The sequence below is a fragment of the Diospyros lotus genome, chromosome 5, assembly GCF_014633365.1.
Source record: "Diospyros lotus cultivar Yz01 chromosome 5, ASM1463336v1, whole genome shotgun sequence".
Taxonomy (NCBI): Eukaryota; Viridiplantae; Streptophyta; class Magnoliopsida; order Ericales; family Ebenaceae; genus Diospyros; species Diospyros lotus.
In genome coordinates this window covers 22,226,819-22,243,100 of record NC_068342.1, presented here as the reverse complement: position 1 = coordinate 22,243,100, position 16,282 = coordinate 22,226,819, and the positions used below count along the sequence as shown (strand labels likewise).

The 16,282-nt window shown below is 42.2% G+C and overlaps 1 protein-coding gene across 1 annotated transcript; it reads left to right on the top strand.

Annotated features, from left to right (window-relative positions):
• The first annotated feature begins 14,034 nt into the window (after window positions 1-14,034).
• On the top strand, window positions 14,035-15,477 carry LOC127802752 (homeobox-leucine zipper protein ATHB-7-like). The gene is made up of 2 exons (XM_052338758.1): window positions 14,035-14,610; window positions 14,718-15,477. The coding sequence occupies exons 1-2, from the start codon at window positions 14,245-14,247 to the stop codon at window positions 15,075-15,077; spliced, it is 726 nt and encodes a 241-aa protein (XP_052194718.1). The 5' UTR covers window positions 14,035-14,244; the 3' UTR covers window positions 15,078-15,477.
• Window positions 15,478-16,282: the final 805 nt, after the last annotated feature.

The following is a 16,282-nucleotide window of genomic DNA, read 5'->3' as shown; positions in this document are numbered from 1 at the left end:
GGCATCGAAGGGTCATCGCGAGCGAGAATTTTCGTGAATCTTCTAACTCATTTTCGAGTATCAAGAGAAGAACAAGACATCTCTTATCGCGAATATCCTTGCAGCAACTTTTCTTGTGGCAACATTCTTGTAATAAGATCTTTGCAGCAACCTCTCTTGTGGCAACATCCTTGCGGTAAATATCTTTGCAGTAGCCTCTCTTGTGGCAAAATCCTTGTGGGAACATCCTTGTGGTGAATATCCCTGTAGCAGCCTCTCTTGTGGAAAAATTCTTGTGGTGAACATCCTTGCCACAAGATCCTTAAGGCAGTCTCACTTTTATAAAAACTTTGTTTCACTAGACACTAATTGTTGTACTTTTTGCAACAACACCTACAAACAATACTAATTGTTCTTGTCGAATTTATAGTTGCATGAGAGTTTTCAATCTTCAAGAAAGAAGCTGGTCAAAAGGCACGGGGTGTTTCCCTCATAGGTACACTGATGCTTAAGTCAAATTCACTAAAAATCAAAAGAGAAAATAATGGGCTTAGAGTAATATTTTTCACATAATCAGACAGTTGGGGGTCACCTCTATTTATAGAGGCTAAAGGTGACGATAGATGGGAGAGTATTTGCATCTTTTGAGATTTGTTTATTCTAGATCTAAGACATCAATCTCAAAAGTTAGCTGGCATGTTTCGATCAAGATCGCATTTGGAAGGTCTTGAAGAGACTTATTACTCTCCCAGAAAGTTTCTTTTAACAATTGAATGAGAATTATCGGGGGAGTTTTCAAGAAACCTAGACGAGAGGGTCTCCCACCCTTTGTAGTTTCCTCTTTTATTTTTTGAGTTTCTTTAAATTTGTTTATTCTTAGATTTAATCGTTTTATAAGTGGGTCATGATTTAAGACACGTCACTTTTAATTTTAAAAAATTACAAATAAAAAAAATCAATGACGGATGCAATTTACAATTTTTAATCTAAAAAAAATTAAACATAAAAATTTAAACTACCAATAAACATATAAAAGCTGGTAATAAAATTATACCCGTCAAGTTATTATAATTTTGTTTGGGAAGAGCGCAAAACGTCTTAGACGTACCACCCAATTGTTTAGCAAAGCTCTTGATAGGCTCAGGACTCCAACAAACATCGTACCCCTCTTATCGAAGTATATGTGTATATTTATGGATATGGCCGGTACATATAAAATTGTATGATAAATGATACGAGTTTAAAACAGTAAATTTGTTTTTGTGTAAAAGTGACAATTACTATTTTTTGCGTAATAAATATGTATAATTATTACTTTTCAAAAATTTAAACTCTAATTGAAAACAAAACGATCAGAATGTCTGACCATCGCCTGATTCACCCCAATTGGTCTGATGCTGGATCGCAGGCATCTGAAACCTTTGATATATACAAAAAATCATGCAATATCATATAGATGTATTGATATATAATAGTTGGTGAATATGTCAATGGATTGCGAAACTGTGGGTTGTGCCACCACGTGGCAGACGAACGTAGCCGGTGAGAAAAAGACAAGCTAGGAAAGAAGAGGTAGACAAACACCTGTATTACTTTAAACACTTGTCCCCACACGATTCTGAAAGTTTTTCAAGCCAGCAGTGGCACGTGTCTTGCGGGTCGCTTTCGAGCAATAGAATCTCATCCACGGCTTCCTTGCCACGTCACGGCGTCCCCCGGAGGAAGAGCCGACGTTACGGATACCACGTTTTGACTAATCGCATATGGCATCATATCATTGGCCAGCGCCTGACAAGTGACACATACTTTTGTCGCTTTCTCAGTTTGAAAATAGAACACCAAGTATGGCACGTTGTCACCGTGCCGCTCGCTTAAGGCTTGAAGCTCAACCACCGCCTCTCCAGCCCAGCCACTCTAGCCGGCTTGCCTTGCGTGATGACTCAGACTTCATAGGCTTGGTTTTACACTGTGTGGAGTTTGATTATTATTATTATTATTATATAAAAATAAATTATATTAATATATATTAGTTAAATTAAACTAAATTTTAATTTTAATTATTTAACAAAATATTTAAGCGGAGTTAAAGGCCTTGTAGATTTTACTCAACACTTTGCATACAAACCTGATATTAAACATACTTCGAATGATCAGGTAAACTCGATGACAAAAGGGGCTTAATTTGCTTTCTTATTTGATTATATGTTTTACTCAAATTCCTTTTCATGACTAAATTGGTCATGGTTAGAAATTTACAAAGATTGACGGTGTCCATAAACTGATGACAAGGGAATGCAGATTAAGAATTATTTATGAATTGATCAAGCACACGACAAGGCTATGGCAGAACGTGATTCACATAGTTTCTCACCATAAGATTAATGGACAAAACTTACTTACCCAAAAACTATATATATTTCAGCCCAACGAGATTGATTGGACTGGTTGCAATGGTGATGGATCGTCATGATTTGACAATCTGCACGGTGGGGGGTGGTTGGCACCTATAAGCACTCTGACACCCAAATCAGTATGTATTCAGAATATCAGAGTGCTGGTAAGTCTTGAAAAGAACATACATTGGTCTGCGATCAGGCTGATTTACATAGAAATGAAGGTACCTTGTCTGTCCCCAGCCATCAAATGAGGATAGTGGATCGAGATGCACAGTAGTGATGGGGATCATCCTCGAGGATCTTGAATTTGATGAGAATTATGAGCTAATGAGGATCAGTGCGTGAGTTATCTGGAATTGATGGAATCCGTTATTGGCGTAAGAATCTCAACTTAGATGGAAACATTATCCGAGCTCTTGAGCCAAGATCTAGCAAAGGGACTGGGTTAGGTGCCAAGTTGTGGGCCTGTTGCTTGGGCACAGCCCAATGGATCAATATGATTCATAGTCCCCCAGGTTGGATGTTCGCAAGGGCGAGCATTCAAGCTCGGAATGTAGTCGAAGTGGTTATAACGCCTTAGTTTGCCTTGGCCTCAGTCCGAGCTAGCTGGAGCTGAGCTTACTAAGGCCGAGTCCAACAGTTTTAGGGGGCATTTTTCAAGGTACTGACAAGTAGCGCACACAATTTCAAAATTTGAGGTGTCAAGTTCGAGAGATGAGGGGCGTCGTGAGCAGACAGAGTCGTTCATTCACTTCTACTTTGGGTGTTTAAATGTATGTTAGGCGACATGACATTTGGCGCGATGTTTGTGGTGATTGACGACGCTTGATCTTTATCTGTTGGATGCATCAGGCCTTCATCTCAATTGTTGAGTGATATCTATATAAGGACATCTATAAGCCATTTTTTTCGCTTTTCTATTCCACTTTCTACATTCATTGGCTATTTTCAAACTTCCATTCTTTTGCTACCTTCTTGCTTCTATATAGCTTCCATCCTCAATAGCTGGTTAACTTTCGGCTTGGATCTTCGCTTGATTTCTCAAGTAATTCCTCTAGTCTAGTTTGTTTTTCTTTTGCACTTTCTTTGGTCATTATTGTTCATCGATTTTCGATTGTTACGGTGAGATTGAGGGGCAAATTTGGGGATGAGAGCGAACATGCAATCATCATAGGGGGGCTCTTGGTGAGGAATCCGATGCCTTTGCGAGAAGTTAGCCACCGAGCCTTGTTGTTTGGGTTTAGGAGGGAAATTCAAGGTATAGATCGAGGGTTTTGAGGGTAGCTCAGAATAAGCATGGGATACCGATTTCTCATAATTCGATTTGCCTTGGTCATTTGAGGACATTGTAGGTATTATGTACATGGCTAGGAAGGCTATTATGGACGACGTGAGTGGCGGCGAGGAGCCTAGGACTGACTGAGTGGGTTCATCTTCGAGTTTGCCTTGCAGCAGATATGCTTGGGTGAGTGAAGATATGGCTAAGATTGCCTCGGTATACAACTCTTTTGAGAGAATCGCCGAGTTGAGGACACGGGTACTTCTGTCGACTGTCGGGGATGAAGGCCTATTCATATGCTGTGTGGGGAGGAAGAGTGAGTCTACATGGATTTGGCCTCGAACGTGTATTTGAGGTCAATCTACATGTACAAATGTTCTTCACACATTTTCAACTACGGCTCCCCTTCACCGACTTCCAAAGCTCGGTCCTGGCGATGCTGAATGTCGCTCCAACCCAACTACATCCGAATAGTTTGGCTTTTGTTCGGGCCTTCGAAGTGCTTTCCAAATTTCTAGGTCAGGAGACGAGTACAAGGGTGTTCTTCTACTTTTTTCAATCGAATGGGGTTAGCAAAGGTAGCTGGGTGTCCCTAAATGGTCTTCCCATGAGGCAGTTGTTGAAGCCGGCCCCTTGATAGCTCTTACAAGGGTTTCAAGGTCAACTTCTTCAAGATGGCTTCTTAGGAGGATGAGCTCACCTTCTTCCTAGGCACGAATGGCCTATAGACCCTTGCACTGGAAGAGCGAACTGAGCTCTTTTATGGGGCTTGAATATTGGAGCCTCAGCCCAGAGGACCAAGTGATGGTGGACGTGCTCGAAACTTCTTCGGTGCTGGAGACATTGGCTCTTATTAAGCTCAGGGAGGACCAGGAGGGTTTGGCCTGATAGCTTTGTATAGCAATGACACCAATACCTAAGAGGGGGTGAATTGGAATATTTAAAATTTTGATTTAAAACTTAAAATTTTCTTTATGAAGAAGCATGAAATTTTGATGCAAGATTGCAAATCACATTATGAAATAAGAGATAAGAGCAATAGAGTTACACAGGCGATGTATAGTGGCTCGACTTAAACCAACCATAATCCACTACCTTAGCTCATCACTAAGGATTTTCAAAAAAATCACTCTAACCCTCCTATAACACCAGATAGGCCTTCTAGCACCAAGGTAGGAAATTACAATCCTCTTGCTTAAATAAGCAAGCCCTCTAGTAAAGCTAAGTAAAGTACAATCTCCTACGTAAATACAAGTAGGTCCTCTAGCTATACGAGCTAGGAACACAAAGGGTGATACAAGAAATGGATATCTAAGAATATGCCCCCTTAGTTACAATGTAATCAAGATTAGAAATATAATCTTACACAATAAACATAAAGCCTTGAAATAAAGAGATTTAGAACACCAATGAAGTGCAACAATGGATAAGCACTTAGGAGCTTGTAGATTGATCACTTGAGTTTCTTGGATCACCCATTTGACTTATATTTATAGTCTTGAAAGCTTGATCGAGAATCTTGTCGTTGGAAGTAGGGAGACCACTTTAGAAGAATGGAGGAACTAGCCATTATAAGTTGTATGTGATAAAAATTATCGATAGTTTCTTGAAGGCTGTCGACATGTTAGTTATAAATTTAAACAACTGTCAACAGTTTAAGCTAGCTTGTCGACAGTTTTCAAGAACTGTCAACGTTTCTAATGCAGAGGTTGTTGAAATTTAGAAATTGAGAGCCAACATTTTTCTGTCAACAGTTTGATATAAACTGTTGACAGTTTGGGCCAAAAATCATAAAAACAGTCAACAGTTTAGATTAATCTGTCAACATCTTTACCTAAACAGAAGATACTATTGACATGCTCTTTGAAACTGTCAACATTATGCTTTTAAGTTTCAAAAGAACCTTTGGTTTAAAGACTTCCTTTTTCTCTATTCTTTGAAATCTAATTTTGAAATTCATTTGAAGAAAACATATCATTCCTAATCTTTAACGAGCTTCAAATAATTCACATGAAAGATTTTGTTTTAGATATTATTTTTATTTTTATAAAGATGAAAAATGATTTTTAGATGAAACCAAAAATTTATATTAACTAATGTTATTGAACCATTTTGTTGTCCATCATCAAAACCAAAAATAAAGAGCACAATATCATGGTCGAGTATATGAGTAGGTTCCTGATTTGTTTCTCTTTTCCTTGTCACTATCTACTTTGTTTTTTATACTATCTATTTCCTATTTCAGGGTTGATGGCTCTGAAGATGACTCCTAATAAGGTCAGGAGATTCTTGGAGAGAAAGAAAGCTGAGGTGGCAAAAACTAGCTCAGCCTCGGCTAGTAAAATTGTCAATGAGGTCTCCATCTCTAGAGCAGCCAAGAAAGCTCCCCCTAACATGGCCACCGACCTGGCAAAGGGTCTTGTGCTAGCTTCCTGAGCTTCCTTTAAAGCTGCCAAGGCCAAGGCCCCTACCCCCTCCCAGATTGAAAGGCTAACTAATGCCTAGAAAGGCCAGTTGGTACGAAAAAGAAAAAAAGTGACTCGAGAAGAGGAGTTAAGGTCATCTGACGCTTCGGGTTCAACTAATGGGTAACACTCGAGGAGTCTATGGAATAAACAGTTCCTCCCTGAGGTGTTAGTCGAAGAGCACCTATCCGATCTCATCGATCGCCAAAAGATGCTGGACTTGGGGCAAATCGAGCTTTGTCATTGGGCCGAGTTGCAAGCCCCTTTCCGATCTTTGGAGGTGGAGTGCTAGGCTCAACGGCAGAGTGCTGAGTTGGCCCATAAAGAGGAGATTTATCGAATAAAGAAGGAGCTGACTGCGGAGAAGGACCAACTGTAAAAGCAAATTGACGAAGTAGAGTCGACAACCTTGAAGGTAAGCCATCTTTGTGAGAGGCTCGTGGGCTAGAAAGGGAACCACGAAGAAGGAGTGGGACCAACTGAAGACCAAGATGAAGTTGGTAGAGGAGAAAGAGGGGAAGCTAAAGTTTAAGTTGGAAACCTCTCTCTTCAAGGTCGATCAAGTGAAGTTCGAAGTCATCCATTTGAAGGACAAGGTTGACAAGGTACGATATGAGATTAAGGGCTTGCTAGATGAGGCCGCCAACCAATTTTTGGTTGGGTATGAGAAGGCCTTGTCCCATGCTCGGCTACTGTAATACCCCAAGAGGTTAAGGTCAGGTCCAAGAAGGGACTCTAGATAAGCTAGTATATATATTGAGGATAGTAAAGAAGAAAACAACATCAGCTGGATACCTTTTGGGCTGAATCTAGATAAAGAACTCTCGAATTAAGCGTGCTTGAGCTAGGATAGCTCAAGGATGGGTGACCTAGGAAGTTTGCGTAGGCCCATCAGGGTAAGTTGATTTGGTCCTTTCTATCACTCGATGTGGGATGTTATAGCTACTTTTCCCTAGGGTTGACTTTTCCGCCTTTGACCTTTTTCAGGAGATCGTGGATGGCCGACTTATGGACCTAGCTACTACTAACCAAGTTGGCTAGCCCGAGCCTTTGGCTGGGGTAGCAGGGGCTATGGAGAATCAAGTCTGAGGGGGCTGTCAATCAATCGATGGACCCCATTGTTGTCAACCTTGTCTCGAGAACAGCTGCTATAACTAGTTGTGCTCTCGAGCCTTCTGGGCCGTAGTTTTCTTGTAGCAATTTTATTTTTATTTTTCTTCTTGTAACATGTATTTCAACTTGTAATATAATGAAGAATTTTGTTTACCTGTACTGTTCAGTGTTCTTGTTTATCTACACTTGTTCAATGTTCTTGTTTGTTGTCAGTTTTGTTTTGCAAGACTTGTTTTGTTTCCATTCCAACTTCACCCGTTTTATTTCCAACACAAGGTCAGGCGTGCATTTTCTTTTGTATCATCGTCGAGTTGACCTTTATATTGCGTATAATGGAGGTTGAGAATTTAAAGGATGAAGCTATTGACCGAGGTCTGCCCCCCGAGATAAGCCTTGGTGTGGGTGGGCGGACTGACCGAGCCTAGCTGGGCAGGGCATGACTTGGTGAAGAGGTCGGGATGACATGAGGTTCGATCATCGGGACTAGCCGGGAAGGGCACGACTTGGTGAGGAGATCAGGATAAAGCTTGGAGCAATTTCAGACAGTGGTGTGACATGAAAAAGAATTGAAGATCTAATTTTATTGATAATAGGACCTCAGCATAGAACCAAATAATATGCCATGTAATAGAGCTAAAGAAGAAAAAAATGGGATAATCAAATAAAACAATAAACTGAATCTAAGAAACAAAAAATCAAACTTTAGCTTCTGTTAACAAATAAATTAAATCAATTACTCTTTGACCCATAAATAATTCTCATGAGACCGTTACTTAGCTATAATACTTCCATAGGCTAGCTACGTTCCATGCCCTTGGCAAGGGTCACCCTAAGAGCTCGACTAGGTGGTAGGCTCCATTACTGAGGCTACGAGTGACACGATAAGGGCCTTCTCAGCTGGCATCGAGCTTTCCTCCCCTGAGTTATCGCCTTACGATAAACTCTGGGATGAGACCCCGGAATTGTACCTCTGGACTGCCCTTTGCTTAGCTACTTATTCTCAGATTTAGGCTAGGTCTCGTACCTCCTAGAGGAGATCCAGCTTTAAGTCTTCGCTGATCTTCATTGGTATCTTCTTGAAAGTGTTGCCTTCAGGGGCTCGGCTCCTCGAATTCCACGAAATCATTGCTTCTGACCCATAGGTGAGCCTAAAAGGAGTCTTCATCGTTGATGTCTGTGTTGTGGTATGGTATAACCATAGCACCATAGGGAGATCTTCTGCCCAAGCCCTCTTTGCCTGATCCTATCGTCTCTTGAGCCCAACGAGGATGACCTTGTTGTTGGCTTCGACTTGCCTGTTTGTCTATGGATGCTCAACCGAGGTGAAGGCCTAATGAATGCTGAGCTCCTTACAAAATCTTTGAAACTTTGCATTAGTAAATTGAGTGTCATTGTCAGAAATGATTAGCCCGGGCAGGCCGTATCTGCAGATGACATTTTTCAAACGAACTTTTTAACTTTTTCTACTGTAATTGTTGCTAGGGGCTTAGCTTCGATCCACTTGGTGAAGTAATCAATGGCCACCACAATGAACTTGACATAGCCTAAGGCTAGTTGGAAAGGTCCGAGTAAGTCAATCCCCCATTTGTCGAAAGGCTAAGATACGTCGAGACTGTGAAGATCCTCTAGCGGGGAGTGATGTGTATTTGCATACTTCTACAACTTCTTTCATCTTCTCACGTATTCCAAGAAATCATAGATCATGATTGGCTAATAGTATCTGACCAATTGTATTTTTGTTGCTAACGACCGGCCTCCAATGTGGCTTTCGCAGACCCTCTCGTGAACTTTGGACATTGGACATTATGTAAGCAGATTATCTTCCATCCACACACTTGAGAAGTGGCATGGTAAAGCTCATTTTGTACAGTCGATCCCCAATCATGGTATAGAGACTAACCATTCTCATTAACTTTCTTGCTTCCTTAAAGCTATCGGGCAACACTACTTCCTTCAGGAATCGAATGATGGGGAACCCCCAGAAGCTAGGGTCTGCCTCCATGGCATGCACTTCTTCTAAGTCAACAGTTGGTGAACCCAAGGTTTCCTATATGACCGATCGGTTGTTTCCTAGAGCCTTGGTGCTAGTGAGCTTTGACAGTAAGTTTGCTTTTGAATTTTTCTCCCTTGGAATGTACTCAATGTCAAAGGACTCGAAGGCTTCGGTTAGGATTTTAACCTGGTCGAGATATTTGTCGAGCTGAGGATCTTTTGCTTGGAATTTACCTTAACTTAATTAGCCACCAGTTGGGAATCGCTCTTTGCAATCAACTTAGTGGCTCCAACTTCTTTGGCCAAGCCTAGCCCAGCTATGAGGGATTCATATATACTCGGCTTGGTTGTTGCTCACCCTGAAGTTAAATCCCATCTGGTCCCTCTAGGATTATTCTTACCCTGCTTCCCTTGATGTTTGAAGTTTCGTACACCGATAAAATCCAAGGGGTACTATTTGAACTTTGAGCAAGTGAAGATAACTCAACACAGAAGTTGGATAGCATCAGGGATTTAATATATTTGTGGGGTTGATACCGTATGCTAAACTCAGAAAATTCCACTAACCATGCAATCATTCTTCCTGAGAGCTCAGGCTTTTAGAGCACTTGCTTGATTGGTTGATCGGTGAGCACCATGATTTGATGACTCTGGAAATAAGGTCCAAGCTTCCAAGTTGTGGTAACCAAGGTGAATGTTAACTTTTATATCTTTTGGTATTGGATTTCGATCCCTTGTAGAACTTTGCTGACAAAACAGATTGGTCAATGTGTTTTCCCTTCTTTTGTCACCAACACAAAGTTGAGAGCGCCTTCTAAGATAGAGAGATAGAGAAAAACCTCTTCATCAGGCTTTGGCTTTGAAAGGATGGGAGGGGTTGTTAGGAAGTGCTTCAACTCTTGGAAGGCGACTTTGGACTATTCCGTCCACTGGAACTTTGTTGGCTTCTTTAAACATTGGAAGAATGGTTAAGCCCGGTTTGCTGATTTCAAGAGAAAATGGGAGAGGGCAGCTATCTAGCCTATTAGTCGCTGGACCTCTTTCACATTGTTGGGGCTGCTCATCTCGAGGATAGTTCTACACTTGTTGGGGTTGGCTTCTATTCCTTAACTAGCGATTCCTCAACTAGCGAGCATGAATTTATGGAACTTCCTGGCTTGTACACCAAAAATGCACTTTCTGGATTAAACCTCATGTTATGTCATTGGATTTGCTTGAAGATCTCAGCTAAATCCAAGAAATGATCTCCATTCTCTGAAGTCCTGGACACCATATCATCCACATATACCTCAATGTTTCGACCTATCTAATTAGTGAACACTTTATTCATCAATTGTTAGTATGTAGCTCTTATGTTTTTCAATCCAAACAACATGACTCTATAGTAAAAGTTCGTGTTCTCTGTGATGAAAGCTATCTTTTCTTCTTCATCTGGGTGCATCTAGATCTGGTTGTAGCCTGAGTACGCATCCATAAAGCTGAGGTATCTGTACCCCAAGGCTCCATCCATGAGCCGATTGATATTCGATAAGGGGTAAGAATCCATCTTTGAGGAGCTTCGTCGTCTCCTAGGTTACTACCCACCATCTTTCCTCGCCTAATTTTCTTTTCCTTTATGCAACTGGACTTGCGTTTGGATTTATTGCCAGCTTGTGGCAGATGAAAATGGGTCAATGCTTGGCATGTCTGTGGGCGTTTAAATGAAGAGGTCAACATTTTGTTGTAGTAGCTTGATCAACTACTCCTTGAGGTCAGGGGGAAGTGCAATGCTAACCCTGGTTATCTGCTCTGGGCAGGTCCCCAAGCTCACGGGAAGTAGCTCCTCCGTGGCTTATGGTCGGCTATCTAGGAACTCACTCCGTGGATCTAACTCTACCATGTTTATGTTATGATGAGTATATAGGCTACTGGTGGCAGTGGTTTAGTTGTTGTGGCTCCCCTCGCCAAGAAAGGAGCGTTGAACTCTCAAGCTATCATTGTAGCACTATTAGACCTCTTTTTGGTCGATGTGGACTACTTTAACCTCGGTGGCCAAAATTGGAAACTTCATCTCCAAATGTGGTGTAGAAACGACTGTGCCCAAGGAGTCGAGGGACGAAGGACCCAGTAAGGTTTTTTAAGGTGTCTGACATCAACCACCAAGTACTTGACGCTGACTGTTTTGAGTAACTGAGCTAACCTGAACGTAGTCAGCAGCTCAATCTACCCCTTGATGTTCACCTGCTGCCCTGAGAAGCCAGACATATTTCTCCTAAATGGCTTCAAATCTTTTTTTGGTACCCCCAGTTTCTTTAAGGTCAACAAGTATAGCAAGTCGGCTAAGCTCCCTTGGTCCACCAAGACCTTCTTGATGACAAAGTTGGTCGCGACCACTAATATCACCAGGGGGATCGTTTAACTTCTGGTCAATCCTTACATAGTCTTCATCAACGAAGGAGATCATTAGGTGTCGGGCCATTCTCCTCGACCGATGCTCAGTGCTTCTAACGGACATCATCGCCTTGAGGTGACATCTTCTTGACGAGCTAGAATCTGCTCTACCTACAATGCCCTTAGAAATTAGGTCGATAACCCCCCGTATTTGATCGGGGGGGGGGGGGGGCTGCCCTGGCTTCTTGACCTTCTTCAACCCTAGGTCTTCCTTGGTGGCTACAACTTCTCTCTAGACGTCGGTCATCACGCAGTTCTCTACTCCGTCCCCGTCTCCTATAGATATACCGACATAGGTGGCCTTCTCTAACCAGCCTCTCAATCTGATCCTTGAGGGTGGTACATTCTTCAGTCGTGTGGCCGAACATCCAATGATAATCACAGCGTTTGCTGGTGCCTACATTAAGGTTGGGGTTAGGTCGAGCTCTCACCTCGAGAAGTGGAATGATCCTTGAATTATAGACTTCTTGGAAGATCCGATCTCGCCTTGTCATTAGATGGGTGTAAGTGTCATAAGGTAACCGGGGTGGCTCAGGAACTCAACCTGGCTCTCTTTGTCTCTTGGTGCAATCTCTGTTATCTTGTCTTTAATCGAAGTCCCTCTCGGGGTGGCGTTGATGCTCAGCAGATGGCCCTGACTATTGATTCAGCTATGACTAAGCCTGTGGTTAGGAGTTATTACGCCTGGTAGTCGACATTTCTTCTACATTTATATAGCTAGCTACTCGTAGTCTGAGTTCATCAAAGTTGGTGGGAGCCTTTCGAGCCATAGAGTCAGCAAAGGACCTAGGCTTAACCTTACCATGATAGCGTGCAGGGAAATAGTCAGGTTGAGGTCCCTGATTTGAATGAACTCTTGGTTAAACCAATTCATGATTGCTCGAAGTGGCTCGTTCTCTCCTTGCTTTAGGTTGATTAGGCTGGTTGAGGTTTTATGGTGAGTTCTGCTAGTAGAGAAATGAGCGAGGAAGTGAGTGGCGAGCTCGGAGAAGTTGTGGATGGAAGTTGGCTCAAGAGTGGAAAACCACAATAGGGTGAACTTCTTTAAAGTGCTAGGAAAAGCACAACACGTGATCGAGTCAGTTTCCCAGCTTAACAACATCAAAGAATTGAACATTATTTAGTGCTTCTAGGGATCAACAATTCCATCATACAACTCTAGTGTGCCAGGAAGGCGGAACCCTTCTGGCAGGGGTACGGATATGATGAACTCTAAGAAAGGGTGGCTCGGAGTGTACAAGGATGCTGACGATGGAGGAGCAGGGGTATGGGTGGACTGGACTGTTGATGATGGTTGACTTTTGCATCTTTATTAACCCGCTCATTGTGTTGGTCACATTGTTGGTTGTGGGTTAACTCAGCAACTCAATCTTGAAGTTGCTGAATGGTTTGGATGAAGGCCTCCATAATTGCTGGATTCTCTGGTTGATAGTCATTGGTGATGTTTGGGTTTTCCTGGTTAGGAGCCATGTTGTGGCTTCTAGTTTTGGCCATGGATGGTTTGTAGAAGAGATTGTAGGGTTTCGTCGTGTGGGGTAGGAAAGTTTTACCAGACCCCACGGTGGGTGACAAATGTTCATTCCAGTCTAACGAGGTTGATCGGATTGGTTGCAATGGCGATGGAGCGTCATGATTCGACGATCTGCGCAGTGGGGGTGGTCGGTACCTGCAAGCACTCCGACGCTCAAGTCAGTATGTATTCAGAATGTCAAAATATTGGTAAAGCTTAGAAATAAGATACCTTGGTCTACGATTAGGCTAGTTTACATAGAGCTGAAGGTACATTGCGTGTCGTCGATTGCTATGAGAGGATAGAGGTCCAAGATGCACAGTAGTGAGAGGGATCATCCTCGAGGATGTTGGACTAGATGAGAATTATGAGCTGATGAAAATCAGTACGTGAGTTGTCCGGAGTTGATAGAATTTGTTACTGGCACAAGAATCTCAGTTTAGATGAAAACATTATCTAAACTCTTGAGTCAAGATCTAGTTTGGAGATGGTTAGGTGCCAAGTTATGGGCTTGTCTGGCATAGTCCAATGGATCAGTACAATTCATATATATATATATAAATATATTAAAGGACAAATTAAAATTGGACGATGCAGACCATGACAAGCATAATGATAAAGATCCCGAACATTATCGCCTTACCAAAAAAAAAATAATATTTATATAAACATTCTAGTGCCACGAAAGGAGTAAGAAGATGTCACGAGTCGATCGGCTTCCGAGCGCGAGCTGAACACGGATGAATGAGTTGAAGGCAGGGCTTGAAGCCGCCTCAGGGTCTAAGCTTCTAGAGCATTAATCATGACATGAAGATGGGGCCCAAGATTCTTAAATAAATAAACATGCAATTATGGCGATTAAAGAAACGAGTTTTAAGAAATTGAAAATGGGGAATGGTCACAAGGCACTGAAGAAAAGCAACACAAAGCTGCACAGGGAAGCCATCCATCCATCGCATTCTCCATATAAAACGGCATCTCCGAACCACCCGCAACAAGTTCTTCGACCACATACACGCCTTGATCCTTTCAAAGCAATCAATTCAAGTCCCCGGCCTTTCCAGCTTAAACAGCAAACCAATGAGATTGGATGGTTGTGAATATACTTCTCCGATGAGTAGTGGGGATTACTGTTTAAGCGGCCTTAGCTCAGTACCCAAGAAGATGAAGAAGAGCAAGAACCAGAGGAGGTTCAGCGATGAACAGATAAGATCGCTGGAGACGATGTTCGAGTCGGAGTCGAGGCTCGAGCCCCGGAAGAAATTGCAGCTGGCAAGAGAGCTCGGGCTGCAGCCACGCCAGGTTGCTATATGGTTCCAGAACAGGAGGGCTCGCTGGAAGTCCAAGCAGCTCGAGCGAGACTACACCATTCTGCAGGCCAATTACGACGCCCTCACCTCCCAGTTCGAAATCCTCAGGAAGGAGAAGCAGGCCTTAGCAATACAGGTATTTGCGCATATCTTAAGATTATTAAACCACTCGAAACCTAGTAGTTGCAGTAGTAGAAGAGAGCGACTGAAGCTCATGAGACCTCTGTATGTTGATTTTGGCAGTTGCAGAAGCTAAACGATCTGATTGACAAGTCTCCGGAGGGAAACGAGTCCTGCAGGAGAGCCGCCGGAGAGAACAGTGGAACCGAGGACCGATTGGAGAGAGAAGGCTACGTGAAGAGTGAATTTGCGGACGACGACGACGATGAGGAGGAGGAGGAGGAGAAACCGAGATTGTCCCTGGAAATAACTCAAAACAAGATCTTTGAGCTGGACGAAGAAGATCCTTCTATGCAACTTCTGAACATGGGGGAACCGGCAGACAGTTCCCTGACATCTCCAGAGAATTGGGGCAGTCTTGAGTCCGATGGTCTGGTTGACCAACCCGGTAGTAGCTACCAGTGGTGGGATTTCTGGGCCTGAAATGAAGTAAGTATTTTCCCGAGAGACGAAGATCCTATAGAAGCAATGTAAAAAACATAATAATATTGCTTGTGTGGTGGGTGAGGCTGGAAATGGGCATCGGGCAAGCTGAATTTTCTCGACGTGCGTGCATCCATGACCATGAGTTGAGATGCCAATCTATATCATAGTCAGAGTTCGGAGCATGCAAAACAGGGTAGTCCCAGATTACGTTGCCAAAGCCAGCAAACAAACAGAGTTTGTTCAATCAATCCGTGCCAAGTCTTGTAGAACTTCCCATTATTCTGAGGCTTAGTATTTCAGAAACTCAAGTGAGATATGAGAGCAGAGCTCTTGAAATAATTAGCAAAGCTCGTTACTGCAATCTAATCCGGGAAGACATACAACTTTTTGATTTGAATTTAAGCGTTAAGATGAATGAGTCATCGTGGACTTGCAGCAAATGATGGATAGTAGTATGGGTAAATTCAAGATTTTGAATTCAGTCTCATGAATTTCAATTACTCTCCACTGGATCACTTAATCCTTGTGGTATATAATCCACTAATCCAATTAGTCAAGCCATCAATTTTATATTTCTGTGGGTTTAGCATTAGCATGTTAAAACTAGCTATAACAAGTGCTAAGAGAGCATGACGAAGACGTCTCAACTCAAAATGAATCAACGAGGAATAGCTATATGTAGTATGCCGCAAGAAGGGGGAAATAAAAGACAATAATGATGGATAAATAAAAAAATAACAATTGTGCCAAACTCTAAAACTAGATTTTTATTTGGAATTTATCTCTTCCAAATGAAAACTGAGAACCCATTATCTTTAGCTAGAACGAAGTTTTCATTTGCGGGGAGTTGGGCTTGCAGTCCAAAATTTATGGACAGTAGGATATAAAAATATTTCAAAATTTGATTCTATCCCTCGCTTCTTTCGGGAGTTTGAATCGCCAGAGAGTACATATTGAGATTGAGAGCAATCATTCATGAAATGCTATTATTCCCCCCCCCCCCCCCCCCCCCCCCCCATTTGCCCCTACTGACGTGTCCTACCAGTAAATCGCAAAAAAATAAATAATAATAAGAGCATTAAATATTCCCCCCCCCCCCCAATTTGCCCCTACTGACGTGTCCTACCAGTAAATCGCAAAAAAATAAATAATAATAAGAGCATTAAATATTCAAATATTATTGATGTTGTGAAAGTCAAATT